The sequence below is a fragment of the Corvus moneduloides genome, chromosome 1 (assembly GCF_009650955.1).
Source record: "Corvus moneduloides isolate bCorMon1 chromosome 1, bCorMon1.pri, whole genome shotgun sequence".
In the NCBI taxonomy this organism is placed as follows: Eukaryota; Metazoa; Chordata; class Aves; order Passeriformes; family Corvidae; genus Corvus; species Corvus moneduloides.
Window position 1 is genome coordinate 7501119 of NC_045476.1, and position 15661 is coordinate 7516779.

The window sequence follows — 15661 nt, forward strand, 5'->3', positions numbered from 1 at the left end:
GGCAACTACTCCCTGTGCAGCTAAAAAATAGGATAAACTACTTAAAGTATAATGAGAAATACACAGTATTTACACAGGTTTTGCTAGAAAGTATCTGTCACTCTTTGTCAGATGAGGTGGCACATGTTCACTAAAACTGCCCAGGGACTCTGGAAGTTTATACTTCTTTTATTTATATACTTGCTTGTGCACTTCTGAGCCCAAGAGCCAGACTCAACTTCACTCATACTTTTGCTTAAATACGCAAATTGTTTGAAACACTAATTATAGCTGTAAGCAATTTTGTTTCAATTTTTGTGAGGAAGCCATTTTCCAGTAGTACTGGGGATGGTCATATACAGGCAATGAGTCAGCAAGGGAGAAATCAGACAATATCTGAGCACCTTCTGAAGATAAACTTTACTGGCATTTTAATTGGTTTATTTATTTAATTGTGCATGTGGCCTGAAAAAAATTTAATTATAAACCAGGGTGCAATTGCAACTCCACCAAAGGCTGCAGTCTTTCACATTGACATTGACAGGACCAGGAGATTACCATAAAATTATTTAGAGACCTCTAACCTCCAAAACTGCCCGTGTGGGCTGGCTGCCCTCCCCTGATAACAGTTTCTTTGGGTTGCATTTTTCTTTCCAGTCCCTATTTCCCCTGTGTTTCAGATGACCTCAGTCTGAAACTGAAGACTTGCTCTCTTAAAAGGCTGAGATGTTGAAAACCTCGCACCATTTTTTTTACTACTCCCTTGCTTTGATCCTGCATAACCCAGAAATGAATCTTACATGTAGTTAATAGGAGGCATGAAAAGAGATTTTTAAAATAAAACCAGATTCCAGAGGAACTTACAAACAGGACCCACTTTTTTCACTCTGTAAAACTTTTTTGCCATGTACTTAGCCCATAACTGACCTAATTTTGGCCTAAAGACAAAGGATGCAGCAGAAAGAGGACCCAGAGTCCCATAACTCCAATACCCAAATTCCTCTGCCAGAGATAAAAAAGCAGCTTCTGGCTACAAACAACCTTTTTGATGCTTAAATGGAGAGTCCCCATTTCCTCCAGTGGAGGGGATGAGCACCCAGACACATGGGATCCTCTCCAGCTGCTGACCCTGATTTTGGTGCAGCTGCCCTGGCTTCAGAGATGGCCATTGGTGTGGCCAGAGATGGCCTCATCTGAGCATGGGGACAGGGATGGAGGATGAAGCTCAGCATTGCCCCAGGGGCTGAGTGTGTCAGGAGATGGAAAGAGATCTTCCCCCTGTGCCCTAAAGAGGAGGGGACTGCATTGTCCCATTAGAGTCGGTGCACACTGGGTGTTTTCTTTGTTGGATTTACACAAAGTGTTTGCCAATATGCAAGAGGTTAAAAGGACTCGTGTCACACCTATCTGCTTATCAGAGCTATGGGACTGTGACACTAAAAGTGCTGGGACATTTCACTGAAAGAATAAATGCCCACACAGCAAAATCATTAATGCTGGGATCTGGGCAAAGGTGGATCAGACAGAGAGGTCAGGAGACTGCTGAGGAAGGGAAAATGCATCAGAGAATCAATTGGAAAGGATTCAGTTATTCAGATTAATTTGTTTCCTTCTTAAAACACGAGGATGAACCAGAAAATAATAATTCTTATGGAAGTATAACTCTCAGTCAGTAAGAAAACCAATATGCAAAGAATCTGCTTTGCCACTGATTTCTGTGAGGAAAGTGTGGAGTCCAGCCAAGAGCATGTGAGGCACTGTAGAAGAACAGGAGGCTGGGATTGTGTTGAGCACAGACAAACCAGTTTGTAGCTGCAATGTGTGGTGCTGAAACATGATGATTGTTTGACCCATGATAATGCGTGCGTGGTTTTGGTGGAGCTGTACTTCTGTGTCCATGAATCTTTCATACATTCCAACTCAACCATAAATCAGATAATTTCTCTTTCAAACTTTTGTCCCAGTGAATATTTCATCATGCAAATCCTCGAGGTTGGAGACACTTGTGCACTCCCCACCATCCTGTATGCACATTATCTTCCCCTTGTTTTACCCGAGGAGTCTTCCTCAGCTGGCTGCAGATCCAGTGATGCTCAAACACAATTGAATTCACTCTTCTTTTTTTTTTTTTTTTTAATTTTTTAATTGTTCTTCTTTACTCCAGGACTTTGAGCCTTTCTCTAAGACCTACAGAAGCTCCAACTGCATTTAACACTGTCCCCTGACCCATCGCAATTCTGCCAAACTTGGGATAAGCCACAGAGGCACTCCTTGTTTTCTTCTCCTGACCATTTGCAGATACATTGACTTGAGTTGTGCAACTCTGAGCTCCAGCACTGAACCCTCCAGGAGGTTCAGAGCCCTCCAGCAGCCTCCCATTACCTTCTCTTTTCCAATAAAACTGAAGTATTTGGTGACATAATTTTCTTATATTTCACCGTCATCTACAACAAAAAGACTACAGACATTTGAGACTATATCCATATCCTTATCCTTTAATTATGTATTAATGAAACATGAGTTTGTTCAATCCCTTTTTGCACCTACTGATACCAGCTGTGGCCATAAACCTCCTGTGGCAAAAAAACTTCCACACATTCCATGCCTACTGCATAGTAAAAGTATTTTCTTTTACTAGAACTAAACTGATGTATTATTTTCAAGGAGGGCTGTTCTGTTCTAGTGTTGTGGCATTCCGTCAATAATGGTCAACCAAAGGCTCAGACAGCTCATATCACATGCAGAATATTTTAATTAGGTAGCTCCCTAAATTACAAAATCCTGTTCCATGAGAATTTCAGTCTGTCTCCTCATTTACCACCTGGGATCAGTCATCTCTGTCGCAAAGTTCTGACTGCATTCATGTGTTGTCTTTCCAGCAACAGGAACATGCAAACAGGGTGCCTTGTAACATCAGCCCAGTGCTAGAACCTCACACCTGTGCCATGAACTTCTTTCCCCTGTAGCTCTGAATGAATCTCAAACGCATTTGCACAATGCCTGCTCACGCTGGCAGAGACATATTGCTGGAATATATAATGCAGGAGGCACAGATACAGAAATGGGGGGTGAACTCATTGCTACCTACCTCAGGAAAGGAAAACCTGTCGAGCAGAAGGTTTGCCTGAGTTATCACAGTCATTATTCAATGAGGTTTCTCCTGTCATGAAAGACATTTGGAAATAATATAGAGTTTCATGTTTCAGGTTCCAGAACAATGTCAGAAACAAACGAAACCATTACTTCATAGATTTGCAACAAGCTGCAAATGGGCACATTTTAAAATATACTGAAAACCTAAGCAGGGGAAAATAAAAGAGAAAAAGAACAGTTTGAACACCTAATAGATCCCTGACAAATCTGATAAATAGTGGAAAAGAATTAATCAGTAAAGAACAAAAGAGCAAAGAAACATAGAATAGGAATAATGGGTTAGCTTATGGGAGGTAAAAATGTTTATTCCTTTGCTGTGCCATAAGTCTCCCTGTGTGGCCAGGTTCCTGCTGGTTCAGTGTGGTATCTTGGCATGTGCCAAGCAGAAAATCAAGATATTTGATTAGCACTGAACTGCAGAGGACCCAGAAGAGGCTGGCAACAGTATCCTTGTTGATTGCCCTGGAGGAAGAAGGGTCCACAAAGCCCAGCCAAGAAAGGCAGGGCTCATCCAGCCACAGAAAATCCTGATATCACAGAAGAGCTTTAACAGAGGTTCAGCTTTTTATTTACTCCCAACTAGTCGAGATTTAGAGTTAGCTTCATGTAGCCAGTTCTCTTGGTACAGTGCTCCTTTGTCCCACCGTATGGACCATCCTTTGCCCTCCCTGGTAATCTGCTGTTCAACCATCTCATGCAGCAGAGACTTCTCATGTGCCTCAGGGTTCTTGTTCACAAAAATAAGACTCCCTTCCAGGAGGTGCTTGCTTGCCACATGTGGTGTTTGATTTTCCTTCTGCTGAGTCTCTTCTATCTCTGGGTGAAAGTTCCAGTCACCCAATAAAAGTCAATCACCACATTCACCTGGGAGCTCTGTGCCAAAGAGAGTTCTGCGGGAGATCCTCTCCTTCATAAATAATTCAGTGGGATAAGCATTTGTAAGACAGTAGGAAAAGACAGCAGTTAGATGCTGTTCAGTTGTGTTTCCTCCAGGACAGGAGCAGAGAGGTTCTTCCAGCAGGGTAAACAGGGTTTGTCACACGGGTACTAAAGGCTGTATTCCAAGTCCCCCAAGCAGTCAGCTGTATATGTGTACTTTTGGCGTTGCAAATGGGAATTGACTTTGTAGCTGAGGAACTCGCCTTGCTGCCTGTCTTCCAACAGCTGAAAGGTGTCTGCTTTCCCAAGAGCAAGAAGCAGTAATCCTCAAAACTTTCTCCAATTTTCAGCAGGCTCTTTGTTTGCCTCAGCTTGTTGTCAAAGAGCACTTTCTGTTTTGGTGTGAATTAATTTCACAGGGTTTTGGAGTGCTGAGCTAATTCTAAGTACAACCAATTAACAATTAACACTAATACACCTAATTTTGGTGCTTATACAGAATGAAGAGCCCGTTTTTTCCAAGGACGGTCGGAAGTTTTTCTTCGTCCGGGCCATTCCCCAGGGAGGACGTGGGCACTTCTACCACATTGCCATGTCATCATCACAGGTGACTCACTGCTGCTGCTGCTGCTGCTCTGGGTCTCACCTGAGGCAGACAGCAATAAAAGTGGTGTCTGTGCTTGCAGCAGCAAGATGGGGAGGTGCAGATGTAGAAAGGTCTTGTGCATAAAATAAAACCTCCAATGATGCTTTATTGGGCGTAAGATAACGTGAATTTCCAAATGAAATACTTAGAAGAAAAAGGTCAATCAACTGTCTCTTTCCAAGCATTATTATTGTTTTGGTTTAGTTTTGTAATGCCACCTTAGTTGTAGATAAGCAAATCGCCACCCTGCCATAAAGGATTAAATAGAAGCGTGTGGGCACACTGGATTAGAGGAAAGGGTTTGAAGTTGCTCTGTGCTGAATTCACCTCATTATCTTCAGTGGAGTCATGGTTAAGATGATTCTGATTCTGTTTTTTCTATGCCTGCAGATTCACAGAAATAGCAAATGTAGTGGTGGAAATTGCAGATGTATGGTGTATTTTTCATGGGCAATGGAGCCAGAAGAACTCCCTTTTTCATAAGTTTTAACAATAAAGAAATCTACTTCTCTTTTCTTTCTGGCAGCCCAACAGTAGCAATGATGACTTACAGGCTATTACATCTGGAGATTGGGATGTGACAAAGATACTGGCATATGATGAAAAGAGGCAGAAAATGTAAGTAAATTTTGGCCTGACAGATCAGACTTTGTTTAGCCCTGGGCTCTGAGGGCTAAACAGGGCTCTCAGTTACAAAGGTGTTGTGTATACACTGAAACCTGTGAGCATAAGGAGGTGGGGGTAAGAAAGCAGGAGAAGCTGTCTCTGTTTTGGCTTAACCTCTCACACCATTACATGTATCTTGTGTTATTTTGATTAATCTGTACAGTTCAAACCTCTCTTTCTGTGACTATTAAATAAATTTGTGCAGAGGAGTAATTTCTCCTGCTGCAACTTCTAATGTTAGCCTCTGTAGGAAAGAAGCTTGTTTTCATCAACCACCTAGTCAGTTTTGGAAAGATTCCTTTGTTGACCTGCAAAAATACCAATGCAATGGGAAAAAAAGAGTATTTCATTAGAATTAGAAAAAAAATTTAAAAAAAGAAAAACAAACCCACCCTCCTTCACACTTGCTCTTTATGCTACAGAAGTAAAATAACTTCTGTAAACATTCATTTTTTCAAATACTCTTCAAGAAATTATGTAAGAAAATATTTAGCTTTCTGAAATCAAATAACATTTCTTTCCAGACAAAATTTTAGGTGGATATGAGGTTCTCACCTCTCAGTTACTTAAGGTCACTGAACAGTTGAGTAAATAGTTTCTGGAATACAATAAACTTTGAGTGATCATTAAGAGCACAGTTCTTCTTCAAGATTTTGAATGCTCTCAATCACCAATAACTTCAGAGCAATATAAAATCATAGAAACACAGAATCACAGAATGGCTTGGGCTGGAAGGGAAAGATCTTCCAGTTCCAGCTCCCTGCCATGGGCAGGGACACCAGGTTGCCTGTCAGACCTGGCCTTGAGCACTTCCAGAGGTGGTCTAAGCAGCAAACTAGCACCAAAGTCTTACTGGCATTTTAACTGGCCAGTCAAGCAGAAAATACCACACACAATTTGTGCAATCAAGATGTGTGCCTGGGCAAGTGCAGCTTGTTGGAAGCAGATCAGCAGGGATGAATATCCTTCCTGACATTGTTCACCCCATGGATGCTATATTTGCTCCTGTGCTTTATCATTATCTACATGAAATGCATCTGGAGGATTAATTCAGACCCCAGAGGCTGGACTGAGGTCAGCCACCTCCTGCAGCATCTCTCCTTTACCTACAGAAGCTGCCACTGCACAACAGAGCTTGTGTTGTTTATCCAGAAAGGATAAAGCACTCACCACAGTCTCAGGACAAAACAAGGACAACAAAGTGTTCTTCAGCTTCATGCTCTGCCTTCCCATCAAACCCTGGTTAGCTGTCTATCTGGGCATAGAATAAAATGTGGCTAGAGAAGTAAAAGCTTCCTCTAGAGGAAGAAGAAAGGTCTTTAAAAGAAATTCTGAGCCATAAAACTTGAAGTAAAAAGGTGGATGTCTCCCACTTAATCACTTGATCCTTTTTGATCCACTGATTTGACCAGTGTAGGACCCAAAGTTTTCCATGCTTGTTTTAACTGCAGTGCAGTCAGCAGTGGACTTTCTTGAGCCTCTCAGCAATGTGTCCCTCTGTATCTTTCTCTAATTCAGTTTAAACCTTGCTTTTACAAGACCATGAAAATGGCGATATGAGTAAAGGTGTTGTTGCATGAGATACTTCTAAGCACCCTTCTAATGGTGCAATTCACTTTTGTTTTTCCCCTCCAGTTATTTCCACAGCACAGAAGATTCGCCAAGAAGGAGACATTTATACAGGTATTTGCTTTACTAACTTCATATACAGAATTTCCCATCTCTTCAATTTTACACGAATCATTTCTTAAGTTTTTGTCTTTAATGGCATTGCAAGATCTTTCAATGTGTCACTGGAAAAGACAGAACAGTGTAACCACAGTGAACAAAATGCTAGACACTTTGAAATGTTCTACATTAAGAAATTTTCTCATATTAATGCAAATTTTAAATTGGTCTCAAGATTGACTGTCACAAAACTTTCCAACAGAACTTCTTAGTACTTGAAAGAATTCCGAAATACATAAACTAATGGTATAAACTGTTTTTATACTTTCCAATAGAGGTTTTGAGAAATTTGATAGTAGCTCATCTCTTCATGAAACTGAAAAGCATTAACAATATTTTATGTTTAGAAACCTTTTTCTGCAGTTCCAGAAGAGTTTGGTATCCTCCCTAAATGTATGAAGAGCAAAAGGCTGGCTTTACAGCAAGCTATTGCTAGTGTTGCTATTGTGAAATAGAGTGGAAGCAGATTATAAAGGGGAGGAAACACAAACTTTTAAATAAATATTTTGGAATCATTGTTCCATTTGCCCTATTTTTGTTCTCAGTCACCCTGCTGCCATCACAACATCAGTGATGAGGGGCAGAGCTGGTGACGGCTTAAGCGGATAAGGGACAGTCAGTACATTTTCCTTCTCTCCCACGACATCATACCTTTTTTTTTCCTCAGTGGGAAGGAAACTAGAGCAAACTAAATTACCTTTGGTTAAATAATTTTTTCCTTCCAAGACCTATATGCTTGTTCACTGCACTCCACAGTTTTTTGAGAGTGTTTATTTCCTTGAAGAAAATTTTAAAAATTACATTAACTCTTCATTTCTATTGAAATGAGAAGAAAACTTTGCTTTAAAAACTGAGTCCAGGCACAGCTGTTCAAGAGCTGCTGGAATGAGTCAAAGTGCTCCCCACCCTTCCTTGTCTTGGCATCCATCTCACCCTGGTGCCTCATCAGCCTCATCTCCCCACACAGATAACTGAGAAAGAGCAGATGAAGATCTGGTTTTTTGTGTTTGATTTAGTAGATTTAATTGGGATTGAAGTTTGAGATAAAATCTGAGCCTAAACAAGAACCCATGATCTGCTTATTTCAGTCTCTGTGATCCTAAAAAGGTTGCTCAGCCTCATCTCTTGAAATGTTAGCAAAAAACACTCACCTGCTTTACAGTCATACTGGTTAATATTCCTGAAGTTTCAAAATGCTATAGTGGTACAAAATGTTACCTATTAACATTTGCTAATAATCTGTAATTCATTCTTAAAAATTCAGTGGACTCCTAGCAGCACTTGTGAGCAAATGGGCAGGCCACATTACCTTCTTCAACAAGAGATCCCTAAATTCAGTCTTTCCTTTCTACTTGGAGGTTATAAGAGCAGCTATTTAAACCTGTAAAAAAGCCTTTGGCCTCTGAGGCAGCAGCTAGCAAATCAGACCAGTGATGCAACCAGTAAAAAAGTTAGAGAAAGCAATTCCAGCTCTTTGTTGTCTGTTATAATATAAATAAGTGTAGAAATATTGCTCATTTCATCCACCAAATTATGACTTCCTCATGTGGAATTGCAACCATCATTTTCTTTCAAAAACTATACCTTCCTTCATAACCACCTGACCTTGCAAAATGACATCAGTATCCATTTATATATTCTCTATTCAAGCAAGAGGGGAAAAAAAATCCATTACTGCTATTTAAACTCAACCAAATGGAAATACTTTTTCTCTTACTAATGTTGGACACATTAGATTTATATTCTTGTTCTAAAGTAAGGTTCAAGTAATCTTGCTTTCAAATAACGTTTGCTCAGTGACCTTCATGGAATTGTATTAACTTTTTCAGTGCAAGCACAAATGGGAACTTCAACAGGAGGTGCCTGTCCTGTGATCTGATTGAAAACTGTACTTATTTCAGTGCATCCTTCAGCCACAATCTGGAATACTTCCTCCTGACATGTGAAGGTACGTTGGGTTCTGTTATTGTACTTGCTGTGCCTCAGGGTCAGGATTTAGAGCCAGCACTGATATCTTTAGACAAAGAGATGCTTTCAAAGCTTTACTCTTGACATTTTTCTTTTCTTTTGTGTTTTTACTTGTAGCTAGAAAGCAAATATTTACAACCTTTTCCTGTGCATACGTGCATAGAAGGTAGAGGTAGATTCCTCCAGCCACAAGTATGCTTAAGGGAAAGTAACAGCAAAACCTGGAGAATATAAAACATCAGAAAATTTATGAGAGAGAAGCCAGTAAGGTGGGGTTTACTGTGGGTGACAGGGACTGAGTTCCAGATACATCAACCAGTACTGTGAACAGAGGGCTTTAAAGTAAGTTACAACAAGAAGACAATTGGCCAAGAAAAGGCAGTTTACAGAAATGTGCCTAATGGACAATGTAAGTACAGAATATCTGGTGCTTCCCCACTCATTCATCATAGATTTACTTTAACTTGGCATAATCTGCAGGTCCAACAGGAATTTCCTGTTTTGAAAATGCCTGAGAGTATCCAAGAGGCCAAGGATAGAGGACATTGCAGAAGAGTCAATGAAGTTTTTTCCGGCTTTGTTAAGACTAAGTGCAGATCTTCACAAAACTTAATCCTATGTAATTTAATTCTGCTTAATTATCCAAAATTGCACACACAGTGCATGCACACCAGTCATCTGCTCCTAGGATTGAAGCTGCTCAAATGGCTGCATGTCCTCTGAAACAAGGCTTGAAATCTGCAAACAGGAAATTCCTTATTTTCAACAGCTCAGGAGAGAAGTGAGTAGGTTTTGATGGGATATTTGCAAGGAATTCTTTACTGTGAGGGCAGTGAGGCCCTGGAACAGGTTTTCCAGAAAAGTTATGGGTTCCCCATCCCTGGAAGTGTTCCAGGCCAGGTTGGATGGGGCTCTGAGCAACCTGGGATATTGGTGCCCACGGCTGGGGGACATCAGGGGTCTCTGTGGTGATGCAGGGGCTGCCCCTTCTCTGACTGGCAAATACCCATTGCTGCCAGTAATTGTTTGTGGTGAACACCAAGGGTAAAGAAGGAATATTTGAGATGGTAAAATGGGAAATAATCAAGACAAAGTGGGGAAATAGAATGGTTACCATACTATAAAGTAAAACAGCTGGACTAGGACAACTGTAAAAACATGTTTTTCCCCTGGAAGGGAATGATAGGCTGCATGTTGGAGGCATTTAAAGGTATTAAAAAAATATCTGGCAAACACAGTACAGAAAAATAGCATTAACAGGGTATTGCATTAATTAACTCAATTGACTAATTAACTTAATGGTCTTACCTGTAAATATGAATTTATAGCTATGGCAATTATACACAGAGAAGTGTCATTTGTTAATAAACATTCAGTTCTGTAGTAAATATTACATTTACAAAGTTCCTCTCTTTAAAAGATAAACCTTACTTATTTTTCTTCTTATTTTCAAGAACAGCTGTCAGAAGCCACCAGACAGTGTCCATTTCCTTTGCACCAAGATAATTGTTTAACCATAATGAGAATCGTTTGTGAATAACAAGATTCAGGTTTATAAAGGGCCTTATCAACAGTTATGAGGTGATAAGTTTTTGATTACATTAGATCTCATCCACAAAAACCTGCAGCAATACCTGAAGAGGTTAATGAGTTTTATTAGTGTGCACATTAATCCAGTACACAAGATGATGATTTTGCATAATGAACCATGGGCCTGATTCTCAGCTGCTGTACACAATAACTCAATTATAGGGTCATTAGGGTTAGATGTGTTTACATCTGCTGAATATATCTTTGTCTGAATTTTCATTATTCCAGACTAAATCCTCAAACTGCGACCTCACTGTAGCACAAATACAGCACAGCTTCATCTGTGGAGCTCATCTCAGTGTCTCCATTTAGATACCTCCAAAAAAAAAATGTATACATGAGAAAATGCAGAAATCTTGGTAGAATTTCCATTTTCAGTGAGCTTATAAAAATACCAGTCCATTGCATTTGGTGGAGTTATTCCTTATTTACATGACTGAAAGTGAGAGGTCTTTCAACCTATTTGCTTTCAAGCAGTTTACAGGAACCACATTTTTTTTGGGCACTTTTCATGTTGGGTCCATCTAACTTCAGATGTGCGCTATGGGTGCACTTGCAGCTGGGACAGCTCCCTTTGGTTCCTGTTGCAGCTGACGTGAGACAGGTCAGTGTAAACCTCTGTTCTGGATGAAGTGCAGACTTCTGGATAAAAATATCATGCTGTCAGGCTTTGGTCATATACATAGGTGTTGTGGTTTCATGGAGAATCACCTGGATCCACTAACAGGAGAATTCCTGTTCCACAGCTCCTCAGACTGCTGAGCCAGAGCTTGGCCATGCCTCAGTTGCTCAGGGTGTTGGCTTATTGCTCACAAGCACTCATGCTCTAGTATCGTTTTGATTAACAGGAAATCTTATTTATTCACGTGTACATATAACCCATAAACGGAAAAACTCCTTGATGAGGATATAGAAAGGGAGCCTGCTTATCCTGATCAACCAGACAGAGCAAGCCCACCAGGGTGAACAAGAGTTTGCCTTACAATGTCTGCTCCCCAAGGGCTTCTGCCAGGAGTGCCCATCTCTGCTTCCCAAAAAAACCCCACAGCTGGAGCTGATGTTCAAGACCAGACAGTGTCAGACAGTACCTGTGGCTGCTTGGTACTTTCTTCTCCATAATATGTCTAACATGCACAAATTTGTATATAAATATGTATAAAATGCATAAACCTCCATAATATGTATAAAATGCATCAATATGTATAAAAGCACCCAGATCTCAGGTCTTGCTGTGTACTCAGTGACTGTGACATGAAAATGTGTGCTCATAGTGATCACTGGTGTACCCCATGTCAGCCTCATATGTATCTTTGAAGGTAGCTAAATTAAATGATTTTTCTCCAATCAAGCCTGTGGTACCTTAAAAAATTGTATTTTCTCAGCTGTCCACAGAACAAATGCATGGGCAAATATTTATGGCTTGAAAACAATTTCTGTACTGACAGAGAATAACCTCCACCATACCTCAGTTTCACTCTGTCCTTTCCTTTATGACCTTCTGTTCTAAATTTCATTGAGTTTAGAGCCACAGACATGTCTGTGGCTCAGCTGAACTTCTCTACAGTGGATGGCAAGGTTTGTAGGATTTGATCAATCAATCAGTGCTTATAAAATACTCTGTGATACTTAAATGAAGGGCAAGGGAGAGGGAAAATATCTATTGTAAAAGAACCCCAAAAAACCAAGAAAGGTCTGGCATTGCTCATTTGATCCCAAAGGTCAAGAGCTCGAAGTTTTCTACTCACTCTTTTGGTGCTTTAAAGGCAAGATATAATTGCCTTAAAAGATTTTTTTCTGATCTGCAGAATACATTTAACAGCTTTGCCACTTGGCACAGGCTGAAATGAGAGCAGCATGCTGTAAAAAAAGGTAACCTCTCTTGAAAGAGGACGGTGTAATGCTTACTGTCAGGAGGCAACATTTATTGCAATCAGTCAGTCCCAGAAGGCTAGTTACCTTATTTTTCATCTAATTTTGTGTGCTCATAATCGAATTACTGTAGCAGGAGCTAAGGAAACATGATGCTTTGCAGACTGCTGTTGGATTATCTCCTCTAGACACGGTTGAAAAAGCAGTATCTGCTTGACCAAGGTCACTCCTACTGCCATTTTCACCATAAAATATGGGTTTACACTTCTGCCTCCTCTCATAAACCAGCACAGGCACCTTGACTGGTTCCCTCTAAGATAAACAGAAATAAAATCTGGATGGAAGTGGTTTGCTATTTCATACAAAAATTTAATTGAGGATGGATTTTTCTCATCTGAAATGGGATGTAAATTTCAGTTGCATTGAGAAAAGGATAGGAAATTGCAAATTTGGGCTGTGGGAAGAAATTTATTCCTGTTTCTTTAGTGGGACTCAGACACGTAGGGTGCAAGCCTGAATGACCCGAGCCAATAAAGCACTAAGCTATCACATTTTTAGGTGATAGTTCATTCTCCTCTGAAGGATGAAGCCTTACCAATTATTACCACTGTAGTCAACTGTGCAGTGTTTTAATATTTCCATTGTACATAGATACACTTTGTCTTCAGAGACTCCTTCCCTCTGCCCCCAGTGTAACCCACCAGCATTAAAAGTCAATTCCTAATGAGGTTGTTCACGGGGAAAGCAAGGGAAGCAGCCCTTTCTGTTGCAGGATAATTGGTACTCTGACACTCAGGTGCTTTGGCTGCAGTGTCTTCACTCTCATAAAAAAAAATCACTGAAGTCACAGAGAGTTCCAGTCGGACTCACGGAACTGGCAGAGGTTTCCTGGAACTTGGAGTTCAAGTCCCTGATGTTGCAGACAGTGGTGTTGTGCATCCTTTACATAAGTTGCTCCTTCTCCATCAACTGACCTCAGCCAAAAATCTGATCCTGGCCAGCTCAATGTCCCTGGGGAAGTGTGAGGTTCCCCACAAAGGGTTAATGCCTTCTGGCTCTGAGGCAAGAGGAATAGAGAGGAAGACCTCTGGCCTGTGCATACATCTCTGCAATTAATGACATTTAATACACAATGAAAACGATGGGGGGAGGGCAGTGTTGTTCATGGGATGCCCACCAGCCTGATAATTAAAGTTCTCCATAATCATGCTTTATCAGGAAGGGATTAATAATTTTTAGGGATGTCACAAAGAAAACTGGAGGGGAGAGGACTGTAACAAGGGCTAAGGGAAGATTTGTCTCATGCCTGGCATGGTTGCTGGTGATAGAGAAGTGCCTTGGCCACTACACTGTGTGTTATTATTCATTCAGTTAGGGAAGAAACAGCTTTCACTTTGAGGAGGGACAACAGTGCAACTGAACAGGAAACTATCTTCTTCTATAGCCCTTCCTCCTCTTCCAGAAACAGTAAGATTGCTTTATTTCAAAATGCCATAAAACCACTATTGTTTATCCTGTCTCTTTGAAGATTATCTCTGCTGGAAGCTGTGTCTGTGGCTGACTGGCAGCCTTTATTGTCAGTCTTGTGCAGGCCAAATGACTTTAAAGCTGTCTCTCTCTTTGGAGAAAAGAAAACAGACTCATGTAAGAAAAATGTTAAAATATTGTCACCTGATTTGGCCGTCCTCTCTGGCAGTTCTCAATAGCTTGGCCTAGATGCTGTAGATCATTAATGACAGGTAACAGACATGAGGTAATTTCTGTCTTTCCTAGCAGGCAACTCTGCAGCTGTAGAGCAAAATTTTATCTTGTAACTGAGCTGTGTTTGATAAAATACCTAAAGAACCAATACAAAAGTATATCTGCTTTTCCCCACGTGTCCTCTGAGCCAGCAATGGCAACAACTCTGCAACTGCACTCCTGGCCCTGAGGCACTGAGAGGTGCCAATAGGCCTGGGAAATCTTTAAAAATAGGATTTATTGCTATTACATCCTGCCAGAAAAAAATCGTGTTTCAATCCCATTCACAGATAAAATGTGGTACAAAAGCACTGATTAGGAAAACTTCACAATTTAAGGATCTCCTTTGAGAGTGATTGATACTAATGAAGGAGAAGCACAGCCAAATTAGCGATGATCTGAGTCAAGTTCCTCATGCCATTGGACATTCATTCATTCTGTCTGTGCTTTTATGACTTTTAAAGACAAGTGCTGCAAGTTTTTCCTCTACAGAGGCAGCCTGTAGCTGTAAACTTCCCAGCTCCTTAAATTGTGTCTTGAGAATTTAATTATCTTCTTTCCTCTCACTTGGTGGAACTTGGAAGCACCATCTGGAGATGGGAACCCTTAAGAGCATCACTTGCTGCTTTCACTTAATAGGTTTGTGCTGAGCCTTAGAAAGTGATTTTGTTATTCCACATTTGTTTTATTTTCCAGAATTTTGCTGGAGTCAGTAAAGATTTTCACTACCAAGTTTCATCAAGTGATCTGGCTCTGCTTTGTGGCAGGTTGTCCTGACTTTGCTTTTAAGCACATTTTAACCCCGTAGAGCCTGGAGCATGGTTTAACAAGGTTCAGCCTTCCACAGTGGAGAGGTCTAAACCCACAATCTGGCATCTTTTTGGGTATCCAGGTTGTTCTGCCCACTGATGTAGACACAACACAAGCTCTTGCCCACAGATGACAGAAGTCTGAAATGTTTTGTAGTTCTGGAGTTTACCATAGACAGAGAAATTTTTAGTGTGGGTGAGGTGTTGAGTGAAATCATTGTTTTGTGATGAGGGCTGCTTTAGGAGAAGCATTTCTCCTTCTAGGAACCAGGATCCAAACCCACGCTCGTGTCCTTGGCCAGTGCCATCTCTCTAAATCCAGTCAGTGATTGCTCACTAGCATTTCTCCTGCTTTCTTTGAATGGGAAGGGAATTTTACTAAAAATCACAATCCAGCCCTCCTGGGCAAGGGAACATTTAATGGAGGCTGGAGGTGGTCAGAAAAGTGGGAAAACTGGGTCATTAATGCTGCCTCATGTGCTGCATATCCCATGAACAGCATGAGATAAGCTCAGACAGCAGCTGGGTGGGTGGGAAAAACCTTTGAAGCACCAGCATCCAGCACCAGCACCATTGGCATAGCTCAGCTCAAGATTTAAACCCCAGGATTTTTAATTTTTTCTTAAACATAAAA

General features: G+C 40.8%; 1 protein-coding gene across 5 annotated transcripts in view; it reads left to right on the forward strand.

Moving 5' to 3' along the window:
- Window positions 1-15661, forward strand: part of DPP6 (dipeptidyl peptidase like 6) — a 540763-nt gene that overhangs the window by 494874 nt on the left and 30228 nt on the right. For all 5 annotated transcript variants that reach the window (XM_032098969.1, XM_032098980.1, XM_032098952.1 and 2 more), the window contains exons 13-16: window positions 4511-4618; window positions 5184-5275; window positions 6959-7006; window positions 8881-8999. In XM_032098969.1, the coding sequence (XP_031954860.1) occupies window positions 4511-4618; window positions 5184-5275; window positions 6959-7006; window positions 8881-8999 (367 nt within the window). The remainder of the gene's footprint in view (window positions 1-4510; window positions 4619-5183; window positions 5276-6958; window positions 7007-8880; window positions 9000-15661) is intronic.